General features: G+C 43.9%; 1 protein-coding gene across 1 annotated transcript; it reads right to left on the bottom strand.

Moving 5' to 3' along the window:
• Positions 1 to 886: 886 nt before the first annotated feature.
• On the bottom strand, positions 887 to 15952 carry chst6 (carbohydrate sulfotransferase 6). Its single transcript, XM_034087841.2, has 3 exons — positions 15779 to 15952; positions 8185 to 8253; positions 887 to 7541 (listed from the first exon to the last, which is right to left on the bottom strand). The coding sequence occupies exon 3, from the start codon at positions 7442 to 7444 to the stop codon at positions 6242 to 6244; it is 1203 nt and encodes a 400-aa protein (XP_033943732.1). The 5' UTR covers positions 7445 to 7541; positions 8185 to 8253; positions 15779 to 15952; the 3' UTR covers positions 887 to 6241.
• Between the last annotated feature and the right edge of the window lie 7070 nt (positions 15953 to 23022).

The raw sequence follows: 23022 nt of genomic DNA, 5'->3' as shown, positions 1-23022 counted from the left end.
AATACATTTGCAACATAGGTAGTCCAAATGTTTGGAAATGCATGTGTGTATAATAGGAAGATGATATAAGATACTATATGTATGCATGTCGTACCACCCTTGCTAGCGATTCCCTCTCTAGTTTAGCATACTCAGCTTCGTTGTCCCTGGCCATAGAATCACGATTTTATGGGGCCGGAAAAAACTGGGGGGAAATACACACTAGCCGGTACTACGCTATATGGAAAGGCCACCAAAAACTGTCCTGGCCTGGACGTTAAAACGGGGCTAGCCGCTGCAATGGAAATGCGCTATAACATACCTTATTCTTACTCCGAGCACTACTTCTGCTCCTCCGTCGCTTCACACTTGCAGAGGGCGATTTCTCTACTGGCCGAACTGGTGTCCTGGTCGGTGATGACACCAGAAAGACCGATGGTACTGCATCTCCATTGAGTAATGGTTGTTCTTTAAATCCCATGTTATGTTTGATCATACTCTCAGAGTAGTCGTCCGGAAATGTGAAATGTTCGCTGTTAAAAATGTTAAAGCACTTTTGGCTGCACTGTGTGCATGTGTATTATCAATATGGTATTAATACATGAAGTATATCAAAGAACATACATTGACCAATAACATATGGCAATTCTGTTGATAGATACTGGTCTTAAATGTGTAATAGTAGTAGATTATTGTTAAGAAAAGTTGATTCATGTGAAGTGAAATATTCAAAAGGTTTTCCTATCTAAGGATCACTTTTTCTTTTAAATCAGTGATGCTTTATTTCTATTCTATACAGTAGTAAAATCCGCCAACAGATGGCACCAAAACGTAACTGATGTACTTCTGAGAAGATCAGCTTATCTTCTTACAAACCAGATTTCAGTTAAACAGAATAAACCAGACCGACAAGTAAATATTTATTGCAGTTATTTGTACCGTATAGTTCCAACCTCTAGTCATCTTCATATAAATACATGAACACACTGGCAGCTCTGAAAGGCACCGACTCTCAAACTGAATAAAGGAGATGTGGTTAAAGATAACACATGTTTCACATTGCACACCGACACATGTTCAATGTGCAGGCGCTTCATTACATCAGTGGCAACATGTTCACCAACTTGTCATTCATTCCACAGTAAAAAACACATGACATAATAACTTCTCCAGGTCAGGACATTAAACAGCACCAGTTTATATACATGTGACTGCAGAACTCGTCATGGCATCCCCACTCTTCATGTCTGATTGACTTAAGAAACAAAGAGAAAACACTCCCTACAGTATAATGACATCTTAACACCCATACCAGTGCTATTGTACACTTTATTTTAAACATAATTATGAATGCAAAGGGTGGGATACCTAGCAAGCAAGCACAGTATTCAAAAGTCTGTCCACTGGGAAACCCATCCACACCAGCATGTGTGCCGACACTGAGAACACAATGTACTCGGCCAGCTCTGCTCCACATGTTCCACATGTTCATAAAGGCAGGCGGACTCTCATCTGCAGACATGTTAACCCTTTCAACACAGTCCCTTTACTGTGTGTGTTGAATGTTAATGTCATAGTTACCTGAAGCAGGTACTTATCTCCAGTAGGCGATTGTTATTAAATAAACCGTGGGTCAAACTGACACACAAGATGTGGTACAGCCAAACAACAACTCCACAACGTAACACACTAATGCTCAGGGCGTGCTGTGATGAGCTGCTTTTAATTGATGTGAATATGTTGGAATTGTCCTATAAATGCTTAATTCTTATCCCTTGAGAAATCCTTAGTCACAATATCATTCCTGCCTCTGAGGTCCTGCTTCTTCATTCTCGATGCTCTGTGGCTCCATCTGTGACTTCCTTTAACCAGCTGCTGGAAACAAGAATGGTGTGTGGCAGGCAGTACACGACCACCCTGAGCGGAGAGACGGTCAACTCAGAGAACTGTCCCCACAGCCTGCTGCACATTCAATAAAGACTTCAAACAATGCTCAAGTTTAGCTTTAAAGGAAACTCATGTGAAGAAGAGAATTGTATCTCTTATCAGAAAGCACTTTATAATAGAAATGCTAACTACTAAAAGTAGTTAATTTGGCTGGTAAGATGTAAATCAACAGGATTTAACAATCTTCATTACAAAGCTTAGTTGAATACTTGATTCTGATTGGTCCATTTGGACATTCCAGAGGTCTGCTTATTGTTACTAACAGACTGTTGCTAAAGATGATCAAGTCAAAGTCTGGTCCATTTAAAGGTGGGGTAGGTAAGTTTGAGAAACCGGCTCGAGATCGCTAGAATTTACAGAATCCACATTTAGACCAATCACAGCGTCACACTCTGTCGCTATTGTTTATTGTGCATTCTGTAGACTCCCATTTCTGTTTGAATTACACAATGGACATCAGAAATGGTCTTAAAAGGTCTTTATTAAAACCAAATAGCGATGAAATAACTGCAGCCGATGGTGCTGCTGGACCCTGCACCTGGCGTTGCAGCAGCACGCCTTAGGCTGCGGCCACACGAGGACGAAAACGGCTAAACGCATAGGATTAACCTAAACGCAATCGCAAACAAGCTTCCGTCCACACGCAATAGTTATCCGGATAGTGTCTGTCCACACGAGACCGCTCAGTTTAGCTCCAGCCGCTGGAGAAGCTGCAGTACATATGCCGAGCCTGTACGTGGCGCTGTAACTTCCTCCACAAAAGCAGAGAAGAAGCATGGTTGTCATGGTTGTCCTTCTGTTTATTCTCCGCGGTGGGGGCCGAGGGAACCGGGCAGAGTTTTTTGCCAGTCAGCAGGGCCGGCCCTCGGCATAGGCAGTATAGGCGAATGCTAAGGGCGCATCAACCCATAGGGGGCGCCGAAAATTGAAAAAAAAAATAGTTAGAAATTAAAAAAAATATATATATTTTTTAATTTCATAACAACACAATTTCCCGATTTTGGATCAACAAAGTACATCTTATTATCTTATACTAACAGAACTACGCCTATATTGTGTACAGCACCCATAAACTATGGCACACACCCCCCCCCCCAAAATCAAGTTGAACTGCCCCAGTCCCAGTAAAAACCAAAGGTTTATGTGAAATTGTTCTTTTTTTGAAATAATGGTTTTAGTGTGCAATTATAGGTTTCAATTTTGTATTTGTATTAATTTAAAATAAATCAAACTCCCAAAATTATTGTTATTGTTATTAATAAACAAGAATACAGTTTGAAAGGGGAGTGATTTGTAAGATATCCATAAAGAAAAAGAAAATCTGCTTACAGTTCTGTTTCATATGGGTGTTGAGAGATGTATCCATAGATCTCCTAATGTTGCTCTCAAAGTGCACCAGATTGATGCTTTTAACTTCAATATAAAAAAAAAAAAGACTTCCCGGGGGTGCATGCCCCCGGACCCCCCTAGAGGAGCCACCCCCCCCCCACTTAAATCATGTTCAAATGGATAGGAAACTAAATACAGTTGCACACATCTTGTGTCAATATCTTTGTTTTTGTAGTCATACCACAACCATGCACGTGCGAATCATAGTGAGTGTCTGCATTTTGGGGGGGGGGGGGCGCCAGCTAAAATCTTGCCTAGGGCGGCAAATTGGTCAGGGCCGGCCCTGCCAGTCAGCGTGTATTAAAGTTTAAATCTTCCGGACAAAATTATAAAAGTGCCGGTCAAAGGTCTTCTTTGTTATTTATTGAGCTTTAAAACAAATGAATAACGACTCTATATAATATAATAATAAAATACACGGAGCCTCTCTTTTTCCTGCCTCTCTTCGGACAGCGTCAGTGTCTGTCTCATGCAGCAGCTGATCCAGTAATGAGCGACCCGGCCGACAGTACAAATAAACATATTTATAACTAGTTTAGGGAGTTTGAGAGGTAATTAAAATAGCTAAGGGTGATGATCTGACTGAAGTGTGTGTTTTGCTGCAGCGGGAGGAGCTGCAGGTGAGCAGAGCTGCGTGTCTCCGTCCTGTCAGATTAGACTTCACTCGCGTTTAGGTCCACATCGAGAGAAAGATAAATAATCTGAATTCAGGGTGCAGTTTACTTTGACGCGGGGGTGAGCAGCAGAGGTGGGGAGAGGCGGGGCTATTGCCTCATCATTATTGCTGTAGATGTTGCACAAACAACTGTAGCATGGTCAATAGCGTCCGGAGCACGATAGCAACTCTGCGATCCGCCATTGTTGTTGGTGGCGAAACACTTCAGCAATGGCGCGGGGTAAACGGAGGTGAGCAGAAGAGGTGGGGAGAGGCGGTGCTATTGCGCAATCACTATCAGTGATCTGAAAATGTTCGGATAGGGCGCACACACGGAGCCGTTTGACCCCCCAGAGAGTGGCGTATGCATTTCTATCCACCTTGGGACCCGTTATCGTTTCCTCAGTCGTTTAGTGCCGTATTCGGTCGTCCTCGTGTGGCCGAACGGTCTACATGACACTAAACAGTAACGCAAATGACCAAATTCGTCCTCGTGGGGCCGCAGCCTTATTGTCACAAGCTGGACCTCGGCAAACCCCGGGTTTGTGTTTGTGCTGCCACACACACAATGTTTCAAAGTGGTATGTATGTATTTGCGATAAGTGTGCGTCTTTGCTCAATGCCGTTGGCCTTGCTGTTATATATTGTGCCGCAGCACGTGACGGTTTTGTGTGCCCTCCCATGAAAATCATATGCCCTCCCTTCAGATTTGTTCTGGCGCCGGGTCTGCTTGGGGCCCAGCTCCAAACAATGTGCATTCAAATGCAGTGAATTAAGGAGTTCTCTGGGCCAGGGAGGACTGGCAGGGATCCTGCCCTGTCAAGGATGCTCTGACTGTCCCCAACTCTGTGGGAAACTCCTGCTCAGAAACAAAGTGTAAAGTATGCCTAGTGGCTTTAAAGATATATCATTTGTCCAGACCAAGTACCATGTAATAATCTGTTCTTGTTTACAACTGAATTACTGCCATGTGGGCCAACATTGACATGTTCAGACGTTGTGAACAAAGCCAATGGAAGATATATTGTTGACTTGTCTCTCAGTGAGCTGCTCTGGGTAGCATGGCAGTATGAACATCTAGGGGCTGCTGTTAGAGAGTTTCCCGCTTGGTTCAGAATGAAGCCTTCGTGTCGTTATTCTATTAACATTGTAGAACCAACTGGAGATGAGGAAAGGAGGAGAAAACAATGTGAGGGGTTCTAATGATAATTGTTCCTGTTTTTATCTTGTTGAGAGATGCATCCGGACACATTCTGATACGCTATACAAATATATGTGGTCAAATCTCAGACCACCCTGGCAAGTGGTTCGATGGTGGGATCCACAGTGTCTTGGTTTTGCTTACACTTCTAAAGCTGTGCACGTGTGATCTTATTGGCTAAGATGCATGTTAACGGTCTGGGTTCATGTGTCTTCCAGTTTGGTTATACATTTATTTGTTGGCCCTTGCATTCAATATTGCTGTTCTGTCATTTTACATTTAAATCCCATCACTCTACTGACAAATCAAAGCTGTAACCAAGGAAGTCAGGCCTCAGCTGTAGCCCTTATTAAAGACCATGAAGAACATGGACTTCAGTCCAGTGTAGTCTCTTGGTGTCTTTAGCCGCGTTCACACTGCGGTACTTTTCCCACAAAGGTTCATGCGAACTTAGTTCATGATCGCGTTCACACCAAAAAGAGCCGGTACTAAAAGTAGTTCATGCGAACCTTTTTACCCCCTCGAAAGTCCCTGCTAGAGAGCAGGGACTTTCGAGCGGCTCTTTTTTGAGAAAAGAGCTATATTTCTGATTGGCTGGGCGGATTGCAAACCACGCCCTGTAAAACTCCCAAAAAGCCATTTTATTATCCTCGCATTAGCATTATTAGCATTAGCATTAGCCCAGCGCAGAAACGCAGAGAGACTAACTTATGGCAACACAAAATAAAACATAGGAGCGGTGGAGATGAGGAGGTGTCGGCGTTCTGGCGATTTACTCGGAAGGCCAGTCCCCAACTCCGGGGACTTCCGGCCGGGGATTTTGGGCGGCAGTATACGCCGTGAAGTGGTTGGCGGCCACTTCACTTTGTTACCCAAAGCAGAAGAAGAAGAAGTGACGTCAGCGGCTTCATTTGCCTAATCCACCCCCAGGGACTTTTTCTGGTGTGAACGCGATCTGTACTTAGTTCATGCGAACTAAAGAGTTCGCATGAACTAAGTTCGCATGAACCTTTGTGGGAAAAGTACCGCAGTGTGAACGCGGCTTTTGCTATTCAGAAACAGAAGGTCATTTAAGCATTACCGGGATGCTCTGTCTCAGCTGGCAACCAGCTGAACTGATACGGTTCCCGGGGCACAAGTAGATCTATGTCAAGTCTCTTCTGTTCTTCTTCACTGTTAACCGTTCTGTACCCGAGCAACGACATGGCCCCTTTACACACTTCCTGGATGCGTTTGACCTTGCTGTGAGGCAGCGCGGTGCGCCAAGCTTGCGAGACGTCAGCAGCGTTTCGTGACGAGATTTCGAAGGCATCTTTCTTTGAGCCTTTGCCTTTTCCGTGCGTCACCTTGAAGATCCATTCCTGCAGCTGTTTGGTCATCTCTAGACCTACAAACTCATACATGGCGTTTACCTCCTCGAGAGGGTTGCTCGCCACATCCTCGTAGCGCACCATTTTGTAGCGGCCTTTCAGAAACGGAGGGGCCTTCAGGATGGCCCTCTCATGAATGCGCACGTGGCTACGGCAGATCTCCTGCATGGCCTGGTACTGCACATCTGCCGCTGGGACGTTCCTCCGCTCCAAGACCACAGAGCTATCGTACGCGAAGTAGCTGGCTGACGCCTCTTTGGACCGCACCACGGCCCGCGGGTCCCTGACCAGGTGGATGATGCGGAGGTCTATGTTTGGATCCTGCAGCAGCGGGTAGAGGGATTCTAGCTCAAATAATCTCACTTCCTTTATTACTACATGACTGTAACTGCCGCAGGCGTGCTTGGCCCCCTGCAGGCCTTGAGCACTACAGGCCTTTTCGCACTGGGTCTGGTTGCTGAACTGGTTGCGGGGGGTGAGAGGACAGGCCGGCGGCGAGCACAGCGCTCTGCTGTGACTCCACATAAACAGAAAGAACTTGTTGGTTTGCTCCGGCATGTAGGCCTCCATCACAGACATGTCGCACTGGAACACGCTCCGTAACAGATCCCTCACCGCCATGCGCAGTGCCCGCGCCCCCTGCTTCTGCAGCTTGGTCCACACGTGCCACGCCGGCTCCATCAGGTAGAAGACAGACGGGTGCTGACTGAACACCTGCCCCACGAAAGACGAGCCGGATCTCCAGGAGGACAGCAGCAGGACATGAACTTTGCCGCCATTGGAGGGGGGGGAGCCGCAGGGGCTGCGCTGGACGTACCAGCCGCAGAACAGCACCACCGCCGCCCCCTGGAGGATGACCAGGAAGATCATGGTGCTGAGGTTCACTCTGCAGCGGGGCATCATGGCCGACGATCTTTCTGCTGCTTTATGTGGAGCTTTTTATCTTCGCCCTCTGTGGAGCTGTGTGTGCCCTCAGCTGTAAGAATAGAAAGGGCTGAGGCTGGAAGAGAGATAGAGTACGAGAGCACAAAAAAAGATATGTTAAACGTAAGCAAATCAAATAATGTTTAGGTTGTTGAGCAAAACGTATTATCTTCAGTTTCACAAGCTGTTTCCTGAAGTTGTGAACTTGCCTAAAGCAAGCGCTGGAACACAGCACTCACCACTGAGAAGCTAAGGCAGTGCACACTTCATGTGAGAGGCCTGAGTGTTCTCACTGGGACAGCGAGAAGCTGTTCATATGACTTCATGCAAATGTCCTCTGATTTATCATCTTAAATCTATTGGCTATTGCACAACGTAATGCCGTAAAATGGTATGTTTATGGTACGAACATTTTTATATTTGCAAAATAATGTATTTTTGGTACACACAATGTAGCAATATGAAGTTAAACTTTAGATTGTACAATTTTCATAAGCAATTATGACATTTTTGATGAAATACTCCACATTTTAACTGCAAGGAGAATGTCTCAATGTGTCCTTCGGTGTATTGGTTCAGAACCCTCCTGTAAAACTCAATGTGAACCTTGCTCTCTCCCCTGCCGTTAACTTTACATTATTGCAATAAAACATGTAAGGCATATTGTCCTGATGTTTTATATTGTATTTACCTCAGCAGTTTATGATTTGAATACTTACAGAATGTAGCTGTAGGTTTAATATCTTATCTTATCATCATCTCCCAGGCTACAGACAGGTGACGGTGAGCTGAAAGAAGGAGAGGGAGAACATCAAGTACCAAAGGGACCACAAGCTCTCCTTCCACATGTGCACATGCCACAAGTATGTGTGCCAAAAGGAAAATGCATGGAAATGTATGTGTGTTTTATATATTCAGTATTCATTCATTTATCTATTATTGCTTATATAACATGAAATGTCTTTATTTCCAAAATGATTATTAAATTGTGTGGCAAAGAATTGGAAAAAAGCAACATATGCTCTGAGCGTTCTTCCATAGCGAGTGGATGGTACAACTCTCCGGAAACGATTTGAGGGCTAGTCAACTTAAATGCAGAGACCCCATTACGCCTGCTCAGGAGCCAATCCCAGCCTCTCAATGAACAGGGGAACGAAACAAGAGTAAAAGGAGAAACAGACCGCAGGGCTCGAAATTAACTTTTTTCCTCAGTGTCCCACAACTGTCCCGAATTCTACTTTGTCTTGTCCCGGATATAACCAGCAGTGTCCCACATTTAAATTTGTATCGTCGCCCCCCCCCAATTATGCAGAATACATATAATTTTAACTTTTTTGTCACTTAATCATCACACCATAGACTCTGGTCCACCATGTAAGTTTAAAAACTTCTTCTTTTAAACATATGAATATTAATCTGATCTGTTGCCTCTCCGAGAGTAGAAGGGAAGAGAGTTGTTTTAAGACATGTTTTTCTATTGTTTCTCAATATCCAGACTAATTTATCATTGTCATGTCAACATTGAAGAATTCTGATTTGTATTTTTCAATTCAATACGGTATGGCTGTATGGTCTCTGTGTTTTATGATCGGAACCCTCTATCTGGCAATAAAAGTGGTATGAATGATAATAAAAAAACAGAAGTTCCATAACAGTTTAATAAATGTATCTGTTTTCAGTTCTAATTACAAGTTATCCTCACAAGTCGTCAGTAGTACTATAGGAATATAAATTGATCTTCTATCTTCATTCATGAATGTCAATCATCTTGCTCTCACTCACTCACCCCCCCCCCCCCCAGGCACAAAAACAACTGGAACATTACTCTCTCTTAACATGACACATTATTCTCATACCAGAGTTGATTGACAAACTACAATTACCTTGCGACCCCCTTTCTAATCGTCACCCAATCTGACTGACGTTCTTGACCAAAAAAAAGTAAAACACTAAAAAAAGATGAAAAGCTAAATGATTAGCTAAATGCCTTTTTAAATACGTTTTTGCAGCTAAAGATTCTAGCCTGGTCACTGACTGGCTGACAAAGAAAATACAAAAATGATAGGCTACACCTCTTATTCTGATCAACTGTATTTCACATCATTTTCACAAACTTCAAAAGAACATTGTAAGGCGCACTTCAGTTGCTAGCGTTAGTTAGCGCTAGCGTTAGTTAGCGCTAGCTAACATTGGCACTTAAGACAACTAATTGACCACAGTGGAAGACGACGCATCATGACCAGGACTTGGGATGTTTTCGTTTCGGGAGTCGGCAGAATTGGGGCTTGCAACAGGGGGCTGTTTATTCAACCACCTCAGCATTTCTTTCTTCTGTTTTTAACTGTCGTGACCGTTGCATTAGCGCGAGTCTAGCAGCAGTCAGCAGCAGAGTGGATGACGTAGAATGCATTCTATGATTTGACAGCCCAATGACTTTGCAAATAACACCCATTTTGAAGTTTACTTTTAATTTTTTTTTCACTGTCCCGAAATAGTCCCAGTCAAAATAGATTTGTGTCCCAGTAGGAATTGTTATGGTCCCCGGGACATCGGGACATCGTTAATTGCGAGCCCTGAGACCGTGTCAGGACTATCCTTCAAAGTTTGAATCTACAAACTAATGCATTTAGTTTTGCAAAGAAAAAACGTATTTATCAAACAAACACATAACATTTTTCTAATAAATCATGTTTCAGAGACAAATTCAGCATAGGTTGTACAAGTACACAACGTCACAAGTAGGCTAGGCCCACAACAATATGTGTCTTGGCTGTTTTCGTTGTGATCGCTAAATTCACCTTGTTTATAATATTATCACGATAACACTGACCCAGATCGCTGGATAGCTAGAAACACCTGCCATCAGACTGGCAAGGGCTGTTCCATGCTCTGCTCAACCTCCCGCCTTCCCAATGGACTCAGTAGCGCCCCCTGCTGCCGTGGAGCATGTGTGAGTGAGCATGTGTGAGTGTGTATCATAGATGTATAGAGTGGCGAAGTCACGCCCATCTACTTCCGGTCCATGGGACCTTATTTCGGACAAATGATGTATTGAAGTCAATGGAGAGAGAAAACGTATCTTGCGTTTGCGGGGGACTGTAGTGTGGGGGGGACTGTAGTGTGGGGGGGACTGGAGTGTGGGGGGGACTGGAGTGTGGGGGGGACTGTAGTGTGGGGGGGGCTGTAGATCAGCCCAGGCGAGAGCTTCCTCACCAACAGCCTCTAACTGGCAGAACAGAACACTTCTCCTGTTCCTGTTACATGACATGTTGTTCACCCACAGCCACTTACATCAACCTATAGGACAGTATAGTATAGTTTAGTTTAGTAAAGTATGTGGGGGGCGGTGGTGGCGAAGTCGATTGGGACTTGGCTTGGCAACTGGAAAGTCACCAGTTCAAGTCCCGGCAAGACCAAGTGCTACCGAGGTGTCCCTGAGCAAGGCACCGTTCCCCACAATGCTCCCCGGGCGCCGTTCAAAATGGCAGCACACTGCTCCTAACACTAGGATGGGTCAAATGCAGAGAAACAATTTCCCCACGGGGATTAATAAAGTATATCAAATCAAAATCAAAAATCAAAGTATAGGATAGTTTAGGATAGTTTAGTTTAGTATAGTAGTATAGCTCAGCGACTCAGTTAAACAATAGTCTGACTGAAATGACACTAATGTATGGGCTCAGAACAGTCTCATAATACACACATGCGCACAGAAGGATCCACACTTGTGTTTTGCAATGCACACAAATGTATTCCGTTTCATATTCATGTAAATAAAATCCAAATACAGAAAAAAGTTTTACATGTGTATTTTTGATCCTCACATATTTGTTTTCCGTTTAAAACCTCTGAACCTGCATACACAACCCGCTCTCTGTGAACGGATCGCTGTGCATTCGTGTGTGGGTTTTTGAGACTCCCCTGACGGTCAGCCGATTCGTACTTGTAATTATTTGTATCTATAGCCAATCAGATGTCTCCTCAATTCTAAGCCAATCACATGAGCGCGCCCCACGAGGGTAGATTTCTTGCGTTCATGACGTAGCGCTTCATGTACGCATTTTGCGCAGTCCTGAGCTCCATGGAGCCTGCCTGCAGGCGCTAATCTCAGGACCAGGCTTGGAATTTCGTCATTTTAGGGGCAAGGCCATTTGGCCTTCCCGTTCACATTTTTTTTAAGGGCACAAAGGCCACATGACAGGGCACAAAGGCCACATGACAGGGCACAAAGGCCACATGACAGGGCACAAAGGCTGTTTGGTTAAATTACGCTGGTCAATCAACATGACTGAAAAGTGTAGCATTAACGTCAACACCAGTCGTTTTACAAACGGCTGAATAGCAATAGTGTTTCTTAAACGTATACGTTAAGTTCAGCCATAAACCACATAAGTCAGTCAGGGGTAGACAGTAAGGGTACAATTGTATTGTCACTGGCCCCACCATTGTAACCACTGGCCCGGAGCATTCGTCCACCAAAAAAAATCGACTAATAATGAAGAACATTAACACATTTGTTGCAATAATTTATGCACTAACTACATTACTACTTGTACTACAACATTGTAATCATCAGTTCTTCCTCATTTTCCTCAATTGTTCATATTTGGTTTATTAAAATAATGATATTGTGGTCATTGTTAAAAAATGTCTGCTATTATTATGAGTATTATTATTTGTATAATGCACTTTCTGCCTTCCTGTCATTAGGAGTTAGACATGTAATGGCTATATGTAATTGATTTGATTAGAACCTTCATTATCCTAAACTACTGGGACATTTCGCCAATACCTTTATATTGTCTACTCTTCACTTACTTGTCAGCATCGGTCGGCATTGATGTACAGAGCCGAGAGAAGACCTTGTTTATACTGGCATCATATTGAGAGGTGCAGCCAGTGACGCGTCCTGAAACCAGGAAGTAGGCTGCTGGTTCCCTCCACAAAAAGCAATGGAATTTCTCCACAGGGTTTTGGAATAGCTGGAAATAAGGTCTGTGGAAAACAAACCTGTTTGATAAATGCACGTTTTGTTCAGCCGGATAATCTCCACATGTCTACCCTACTTTTATAATTTTCGAATCATAAATCTAATCGATAGATTATAAAAGGGTTTTAGGACGCAGCACTGCAGCCAACTCCCTGTCAATCCTTTAACTCCTCCGGTGACTTTCTTTTATTTGAAGATTGTTTTTTGCCCGGCGCTTGGCCGGTTACCGCTCGTATTAAAAACATTTTGGCGAATGGTTAGGTGGCGCGATAGTCTGTAGTGAAGAAGGAGCGCCCTCCCGCTCACAGGAGCCTGCTCGCGCTGTGCTCGGCAGCAAACAGCTGTTTGCTTTCCCCCCCCCAACAACGACAACCGACTCACGAAACGATATGTTGTAGCGTTGATAAACGAAACAATTTAACTAAATTGCTAGTCAAAATACCAATACCACAGGACATTTTTTTTTACTTTTGACAGGGGCACAAAGGCCACTTTGGCCGTGAATTGCATTTTTTTTAACAGGGCATCACGGCTAAAGTGCGGGGCAACGACGGCCATGGCCGTCGTGGCCGTCGTGAAATTCCCACCCTGCTCAGGACACCCTCCACTTTCAGCACAGCGCCACTTCCCGAACAGGAAATGCACGCAAATACAAGTCTTTATATTATTAAGGTACAGCGCCACTTTCTAAACCATTGATGAATGCTTGTGTGCACAAAAACGGCAGGCAAAACCGTTTTAAATGTGTGTTTCCTGTATGGCGAATACAGCTGCTTTATTTCTGTCTGCATGAAGTTGTTGTGAGTGTGGAGGGAGTAGCTACAGGTTAGCTTAGCCTAATCGATCAGTGCACTCCGAAGCCAGTGCTAGACAGTGACCTGTTAACGGGGGGAGCCCCGCCGGTCATTATCGGCCGATATTCACTCTTAATAGTTTGATCGGTGCTCTCTATAAAGGCCGATCAGGAGAGCTGGATCTGATCGATATGGACATAAACGCGAGTGAAGTGTAACCGGACGAGAGAGAGAGATCAGATGAGCTGCTGAGTCTGACGGAGACACGCAGCTCTGCATGATCACCTGAAGCTCCGCCCTCTGTTTAGCGAGCTGACCGGACTGCGCAAAATGCGTATATGAAGTAATCTTACCCTCGTGGGGGCGCGCTCATGTGATTGGCTTAGAATGAAGGAGACATCTGATTGGCTATAGATAGAAAAAATCACAAGTACGAATCGGCTGACCGTCAGGGGAGTCTCAAAAAACCCACACACGAATGCACAGCGATCCGTGCACAGAGAGCGGGTTGTGTATGCAGGTTCAGGGGATTTAAACGGAAAACAAATATGTGAGGATCAAAAATACATATGTAAAACTTTTTTCTGTATTTGGATTTTATTTACATGAATATGAAACGGAACACATTTGTGTGTGCATTGAAAAACACAAGTGTGGATCCTTTTGCGGATCATGAAATACAAGTGTGAATCCTTCTGTGCGCATGTGTGTATTATGAGACTGTTCTGAGCCCATACTAATGGTAGGTTACAAAATGGATCTGCAGGAAAGTATACTGTATTCCTACTGTATCAGTTAATAATAATAATAATAATAATAATAATAACAATAATAATACTTTTACTTTATATATATCGCTTTTCCAAGTGCTCAAAGACGCAGTTACACGTTTTTGATGTTCTGCTGAGGATGCAGTGTCCCAGAAACATGCTGTGCTCAGCTGTCTAAAGTCTTGAACAATGACCCAAGAAGCTTCTCACGGTCACGCAGCTGCATAGAAAGCAGGGCATTGTGTTCGAGGACAGAGACACTAAGACAGGCTGTCTTCTTCAGGAATATCCTCAAACAACTACCCACTTTGTCATCTCTTTTTGACAAAGGCTATCTTGCTGTTAACTAAATGCAAACATCTTAATGAAATATTAAACGTCAGAACTAGCTATGCGAGATCCGGATTATGATAGAACAAACAGCATATTGACAATTTAGATTGATGTTTGGGTGAATTAAATAAAACGCTCATGTCATAATGAAGGTTTTTGTTCGTTGAGTGATCAGTGATGGGATCATTGATGACACGACATCATCATTCTTCATTACCTCTGCTGTCAGATTGGAGATCTCTGTTTACATAAGATACATCTCCGAATTTGTTTGGTTTTAAAATGAGATATGTCTGATGTTGCCATATATAATCAAATTTAGAAAGATCATCCAATATTTTGTTGTTTTACCCAAATACATTGTACCATACTGCCCAGCAATTCAGACCCTTCCCCACAGAGGGTACTCACATTACCCAGATGAGCCTGTCCCTCCCTGGGTCTATTGTAAGGTGAGTCACTGAGGCTGAACCTGGGATGCCTCAGAGCAGAGACCTTCATTTTTCTTGATTGGAATTACCCCAGTTAGTTAATGTTGGCAACTTGGCACTACCAGTGTGACATTTGGTGAATCACTGTACGCTGCACCTGCTGTATGAAAAGTGCTATATAAATAAAGCTTTATTATTATTATTATTATTATTATTAGTAGTAGTAGTAGTAGTAGTAGTAGTAGTAGTAGTAGTAGTAGTAGTAGTAGTAGTAACCAAGTACTGTTGGCCTACTAAAGTACACTTTTGAGATAGTTGTACTTTATCTAAAGAATTCCGTTTTTTGGTAGGCTGCTTTGTTCTTCTACTCCACTACAGTTCAGAGGTACATGGTGTTCTTCTACTCCACTACATTTATTTAATACCGTCCTTTAGTTACTTCACAGATGTGGATGAATGATGTGAAATATAATCAAGTGTTGAATCAGACTTTAGTTCCACCTGGAGTAAATCCACAAGCTACCCTGCAGTATACATTCAAACTAGCTGCACCTTTACCAGCTTTGAGAACACTGTCATGATCAATCATTATAAAACATATCATATATTATTCTGAAATGTACCAATCTGAACAATGAAGTAGCCTACTTTTGGTACTTTAAGCATATATTGCATTCCTACACTCTGATACTTTACTTAGAAATCTGAGTAATTGTTCCACCTCTGTGTGTGCAGACCACAGTAAATGGGTGTCATGGAGCCCCCTCCGTCAAACACAACTCCAACTTTATTAAAAGTCTGCTTGGAGAGTTTGATTCAGAATATGTAGGCATTAACCAACAGCAAGCCGTTAGACCCCGCACGGCTCTTTTTCTTAGTGAAGACGTGATGTTTGTCCGCCAGCGTCCTCCCCCGGTCCCCCGGTAACTACTCGGATCACCGAGGTGCCCAGAGACGGTCCTGGTCGTCTTCCCCTCTCCCACAGAATGTCTTACCTTCAGCCGTGTTCTCGGTCGTGGTGCCAGGAGCCGGAGCCAGTGCTCAGTCCTCTCCTCCCGCAGCTCGGAGCCTCTGCCCGGTGTCGCCGTGTTTTGAGACGTGGCCAGCGGCTGTGCGGACTGAGGCAGTGGGCTGGTGCTCGGAGACTGGGCGAAAGGGGGAGGGGGGTGGTCGCTGAACTGAGCGGGCGGGACCTGATATTAAAGGTCCCATGTCATGCTTTTCTGGTTATTACCCGTCCCCTTGTGTGTTATGAAGGTTTTTATGCATGTATACGGTCTGTAAAGTCACAAACCATCAAAGTACGCCCTGTAGCGAGTAAAACTCTAACACAGAAAATACCTGTCTATGCTGCCCCAGAACGCCTCGTTGGAGATTTCTCTTTTTCTTCCTGGGTACAGCGATGTGACCATAGGCGGCGCGTGAGTCTCAGGTTTGGGAAGGCTAAATAACTTATTTTATCTGACCCTGCCCGCCTCCGCCTCCGCCTCCGCCTCCGCCTCCGCCTCCGCCTCCGCCTCCGGTGTCTATAGAAAAGAGATGAACTCAGTGTGCGGAGTTTAAATCTCTCAAGTCATATTACAGGATAAAGGAAATACAGTTTAAACTGCCATATGCAGAGAAGACGCCGACGTGTCGCACTTATCATTCATATTACATCATCAATCAGATCATCGATCATATCATATCATAATATATCATATATTTCCTTATCTGAGTCAGCTTCTCCAGCCGTATCTGGCCGTGCAACACTCACAGTGTCACATACTGTATCAGGCCCGGGTCCAGGACGAAATGACTGAGGTAGTTGGGTGGGGAGAAGGGGGTATCATGCACCCCCCTGAAATATACTTTGAATCAGATTTTCTAGATTGAAAAAATGGTGTAGAAAACGATTAGCTATGTTAAAAAGTTGAAAAATTGTCCCACGTATATTTTTTCCCCAAATTAGTGTTTATTTACCCTAAAAATCGAGTTTCACTCTTTTTACACCTTTCACTATATCTCAGCCATTATTACAGATAACTGAACAAATAAGGTATCCAGATCCATGTTTTGAGGGTCAAGGAACACAATAAAACTATTCTTAAAGTGATCACATGTGTCTGTGGCATGCTATTATGCTAATTAGTGCCGCCATTACAATAAAATAGCATTTTAGTCTTGTACCAAGAACGATGTATTTTGCACCGACAGAGAAATATTCTTATAATCAGTGTTTCCTAAGTGTAAAAAGTATGTAGAAAATGATGAGCTATGTTAAAATGTTGTCTGGATGTCCCACATGTATTTTTTATGCAAATTAGTGTCACAATTGCCAACAACGGAATGTTCACACTTTTCACTCTATCTCAGCCATTATTGCAGATACATGAACAAATAATGTGTCTAGACCCATGTTTTGATGGTCAAAGATCACAATAAAACTATTCCCAAAGTGATCAGATGTATCTGTGGCATGCTATGCAAATTTAGAGACGCCAATATTGCAGTACAGTAAGTGAACACATAGGGTGTCCAGACAGATGCTGTGTATTTAACCAATATTTATTTGTTTTGTACTAGCCTACAGCAAGGGTCAAACATCATAATATAAGTATTGATGTGACTACTCTTTCCCATTCCAGATAAGCAGTCAAGGTTTGGCTCTCCACTATCTGATTAATACTCAATTTGAATCATCGTTTTCAATGCTATCATCAGAGTCAAATTCCTCTTCCTCTTCGTCTTTCTGTTCACGCTCTGTCGTGTCCAGGCAACACATCCTCACTCCCAGGTCGGCTTATGTTGACGTTATGTCAAGTCCCCTGCCGGCTTTTTCCAACGCAAGGGGGGGGGCCTTAGCGTCCATTTTCAACGCAAGGGGGGGGGGCCTTAGCGTCCATTTTCAACGCAAGGGGGGGGACCTTAGCGTCCATTTTCAGCTTTCCGGGATGTCCATGTGCTTCTATGGACGCTCATGGAAGCACGGCATTCGTTTGTGTCAACTGCCCTTAAAGGCAATGAAGACACTACACTACCCAGAATCCCCAGCTATCGTTTGGACTACACCATGTGCTCTGTTTGACAAACCCGGTGATAGTCCTCAAGCTCTGTGATTGGAGAGTGTGCTCCGAGGGTTACCGAGCCTCGAACAGCACTTGAAATGGGATGGAACCACGGCAGACTGTTCAAAACTGGATTTGAACGGGTCCACCGCGTCCCCCCCCTCCCCCACCCCGTCCCCAGAACTACACATGCTGGCTATTCTGTTTCGCAACATGTTCTCTATGGCACGTCTCTACTGGGAGTTGTAGTTTTAAAAGACGTTTTCGTATTTCCCATAATAAGAAGTTGCCAGTATTAAACTGTGTACATCCCTGGAGGTTTAGGGGACAGGAAACACTCACATTTAAAACATATAATTAATAAATGGGTGAAAATGGCTGGTGCCCATAATGGGAAGTATTAATATATATACCCACACGCCAGCTAAGGTCAGAAGAGCTTTATTTAACAGCTGGACTTATGTTTGTGACCCCTCCTGTTGTTAATTGATAACATTACATTACATTACATTAATTGATAAGCCTGAAACATGCACTTGTCAAGGTTCAGAGGCACATTTTGCAAATATGGCAGTAGCCATCGATCAGCTTAAGATAAGATATACTTTATTGATCCCAAGTTGGAACATTTGCGTTACATCAGCATGTGTAACAGTTAAATATGCAGTGGTGTTTATTTGTAAATCATTTAGTATAATCACACAAATTCTGTGTTTTATATTTAACAATTCTGTGTTCTTTATTTATTGATTGTTCAATACCTGACAAGGCCGGAGATCAAATATCTGCATACACCATAAGAGTATAATACATTATGTATAATATCAGTTAAAATAAGTGCTTCAACATAGTTAACATTGCTGGAGGTATGCACACATATTGATAGATGTCTTGTAATGCACTGTTGAGGAACCTGCGACCCAAGTTTTTCATTCAGTGCAGAACTACACCATAGTTGTGTAGGCCTATATGATATGTCAATAAACCTTAGAACATCTTGAAATCTTGAACGGGATGTGCAAAATAGTCATTATATACAGTCTTTAATTAACTATTAGTAGAGAATAACGAGTAATGAATATACTTTATAGGGATCCTATTAATATCTAATAATAAAAATAATGAAATTCAATAACATGCTTTAACCACCAGGTGTCTCTTTATATCATCTGTGCACCTTTATGGTGTAAATACAGCCTATCTACCAATTGGATCAAATATAAAAGTGAGCCGAATTAGTGTTGATACGGCAAGGAGACGTATTGTGTGAAAAGAAATGTAAGATGTTGTTTAATGGCTGATATATTTATGATCCACGTCACGTTTTCAGTTCCTCATGTTTGTCTTCTCATCAGGGCTATAAATACAGAACTACGGCAGATATGTAATATTTAATGCAGCCGAACCGTGTATTACAATGCCGTTATGTGATGACTTTCAAAGAGAAAAGCAAGCACACTCGGAATAAGGTATTATTTTTTTTTTTTTAAATGTTTTCGGTCTGTTTCCGGTATTTGTTAATGACGATGTGCTGTGAGATGTGAGACTGGAATTGCACAGGGGGAAATAACGTATCTTTAGATGCGGATTTTGTTAAACTAATATGTTTGCGCTGTGGACCAACACTATACATTGACGGGGAAGGGGGTAGCAATAAAGATAACACCATTAAACAGTTACACAACATGACAGAAATCATATCGATAGCAGCGTCCCTAGCAACCACCTTGGTAACAATGAAAACGTTGGACGCAATTTCCTGAAGTAATCTTCGTAATAACTAGCAAACTAAAGATCATGTACATCCACTGCACACATAATCTGAAATAACAACTCATATTTCTCGCATCAAATGACATCAAAACGCATTTTAATGGCCAAACTAACTTTAAAATAGGCATTTTACACCCAGAATAAAACGAAGTTCGGCCATGTTTTCTTTTTCTGCAGGGAGAAATGATAGCTGGGGATTCTGGGTAGTGTAGTGTCTTCTGCCATCCTTTACTCCGAAAAAAGATTTGTTTCTCCGAATCGAAGGGGAAAAATACAAAAGCATTGCACACAATTTAAACCAATCAATGTTGTGTAATTAACAAGGATAATCTGGTGTTTTTTAGTCGATGAGTAGTGCAGATATCACTGTAAAATCAATCGTCAGTAAGGGGAATATTTACTTCCGGGTGTACAATTCTCCGCTATCCAATGAGAATGGACGCTCACATTGCCTTTAAGGGCAGTCGACACAAACGAATGCCGTGCTTCCATGAGCGTCCATAGAAGCACATGGACATCCCGGAAAGCTGAAAATGGACGCTAAGGCCCCCCCCCCCTTGCGTTGAAAATGGACGCTAAGGCCCCCCCCCCTTGCGTTGAAAATGGACGCTAAGGCCCCCCCCCTTGCGTTGGAAAAAGCCGGCAGGGGACTTGACATAACGTCAACATAGGCCGACCTGGGAGTGAGGATGTGTTGGTCCAGGAGATCAACAAGGGAGGTTGGCAGGACAGGACCACACCGGTCTCAACACTCCATCAATCCTCATCCATCCCTGCTCCTCATCATAGGGGTTTGGTTTTTCTAAAATTGATTCATCAGCTCGCTTGTATAGAGCGACGCGATGGTTCACACGTTGGACGTGCGGCTTCAGAGCATCATAGCATGGAGGAAGGCGAGCCAGGTCAACCTTAGACTTGGCAGTGAGTTTATCGTCCTGCCCCACCATTTTGCGCTGCAACTTGGCACGGACTACGTCCACTGGAGACTCACGACTCTCTCCATATATCAGACAGGTGAATTGCTCCAACTGCTTCATCACCTCAGGCTTGACATTCCAGTTGTCACCGAGTTGACTGAACGCCCTGTGAAACTTCGGGTTCTTCTCCAGATTTTTCAAGGGCGCCACCTTCCCCTTCCCTTTGAAGGCACTGGTGCAGTCTTCTCCGCTGAACACATGGAATCCAAGAAGTGTGGCACAGTAGTCTTCTCCCAGGTATTCTGCGAGCTCAGAGAGGTTGAGAAGTTGTCTATGTTTCCCTGACCCCGTATCCAGGTATATAGTCAGCCTGATGGCATGAGCGTGGTAAAGAAGAATCACAAAGATATCTGTGTCAGGTGTTCAGACTACAGCATTCTTGTACCCAAGGGCAGCAGCATGATGAAGGTAGAGTACCACCCTTGTATCAGTCTCTTCCTGGTTGCTGTAGATAGTGGGGAGCTCACGTACCTCAACCTGATACACAATGGGACATTGCACTTTGATCAACAATGACATAGACTAGACACAAATCACAGATAATCACTTAGAGTATAATTAAACCATCAATCACTTTTAATATGGGCTTTCAATTTACCTTGCCATTTGAGGAGAGAAGTTGATGGGCTCTCCCTTCCACGACCAGCACTGCCATTTCTGTTCTCTCCAGCCTTGAAGCTGCCTGTTGATCACTCCATACTCGCAGCAGGAGCTGGTAGAGTTGCTTTTTGTTGTCATCATTTGTGAGAAACATCTTGAAGTCATATGGCTTCCTGGTTGCTGGTCCAGCCAAAATGATCTTCTCTGAACTGCCACGTCTCAAGCTCTCCTGTGCTTTGATAGATCCTGGATGGCAACTGTCAGTCGAGAACAAAAAGTGCTTTTTGGCCACCATCTGATCAAGCAATTGTAGGCATATCTCCCCACAGGTTGGAGGAAGGTTGGTGAGGACATGGAGCAGAGCCATGCCATCCTGGATGAACAGGGCATCCTTAGGGTATGGCAGATCCTTTGGGGTGGTGTCCGCCAGAATGTAAAGAAAGGGTCCAATCATAACCACATGACGGACAAATGTATCTGGCCAACACCAGATGATGAGTAGGGCTTTCATACAGACACCAAGATCAAATGTATTCAGGACCCACCTCTGATCCACCCGATCAGTGGCTAGCTCAGAACGCTTCAGTAGCTCACGAACAACTGTATTGTCAGTGATTGGTTGATGGATGGGCGTGCCGTGAAGTAGTCCACTGTTGATTTTCTGAGTGGAGGAGTACCAGTTGCAGAGGTGAAGCCCCCAAGTCCAGGCACAGGCTGCTGTCCATTGCTTCCTATGTGCCTGATAAAGAGCCAGATGTAGTACACTTGCATCTCAGTAGCATAGACTGTGTCATTCTCTGCTGGCGGTGTGAATGATGAGCCGTCATTAAACTTTGGGTCGGCGCGAGTGAAATACAAGGGTGGGAGTGTTTCTGGTGTGTTGACTTTCAGGCTACGCTGTTGCGACTTGTCGATGACGGGTAGCATTCGGACCTTGTTGCTCTCAAACCCAGGCTTGACCACCTGGACCATGATTCCCCCAGCACTGTTGACAATGTTGCTGCCGTGCACACTGGGCGTGGTTTTATTCAAATTGTCCCACTCACAGTGGAATACCATGTTTCAATCTCCTATCACAATTGCGGGTGTCCGATAGGATGAGACTTTGTCCAGGACCTTTGCCAGGGCAGTTTCCAACTCCAAACCAAATCCGTAGCTCTCAGAGTGGCCAAGCCTGTGTAATATTGTGGTGAGCTGCTTGCTTCTGAACAAGTGCCTGACAGTCACACAGAGTAGAATGTGTTTTGGTAACTTCCATTCTCCCTCTGACACTGCACGGCACAGTTCTTGCCCAATGGAGAATACCAGGCGCTTCATCTTTTCATTCGTCTCCATGTCTTCCTTGCCAGCCATAACCATGCTGAGAAACCGGACGAGGTCAGAGGGAGAATGGAAGTTACCAAAACACATTCTACTCTGTGTGACTGTCAGGCACTTGTTCAGAAGCAAGCAGCTCACCACAATATTACACAGGCTTGGCCACTCTGAGAGCTACGGATTTGGTTTGGAGTTGGAAACTGCCCTGGCAAAGGTCCTGGACAAAGTCTCATCCTATCGGACACCCGCAATTGTGATAGGAGATTGAAACATGGTATTCCACTGTGAGTGGGACAATTTGAATAAAACCACGCCCAGTGTGCACGGCAGCAACATTGTCAACAGTGCTGGGGGAATCATGGTCCAGGTGGTCAAGCCTGGGTTTGAGAGCAACAAGGTCCGAATGCTACCCGTCATCGACAAGTCGCAACAGCGTAGCCTGAAAGTCAACACACCAGAAACACTCCCACCCTTGTATTTCACTCGCGCCGACCCAAAGTTTAATGACGGCTCATCATTCACACC

Source organism: Pseudochaenichthys georgianus, chromosome 7 (genome assembly GCF_902827115.2).
Source record: "Pseudochaenichthys georgianus chromosome 7, fPseGeo1.2, whole genome shotgun sequence".
NCBI classification, from domain to species: Eukaryota; Metazoa; Chordata; class Actinopteri; order Perciformes; family Channichthyidae; genus Pseudochaenichthys; species Pseudochaenichthys georgianus.
The sequence above is the reverse complement of the archived record's forward strand: the minus strand, read 5'-3'. Positions and strand labels throughout refer to the sequence as shown.

Bases quoted from the DNA above. Each gene is read 5' to 3' on its own strand.
- chst6 (XM_034087841.2), bottom strand. From the start codon at position 7,444: ATGATGCCCCGCTGCAGAGTGAACCTCAGCACCATGATCTTCCTGGTC.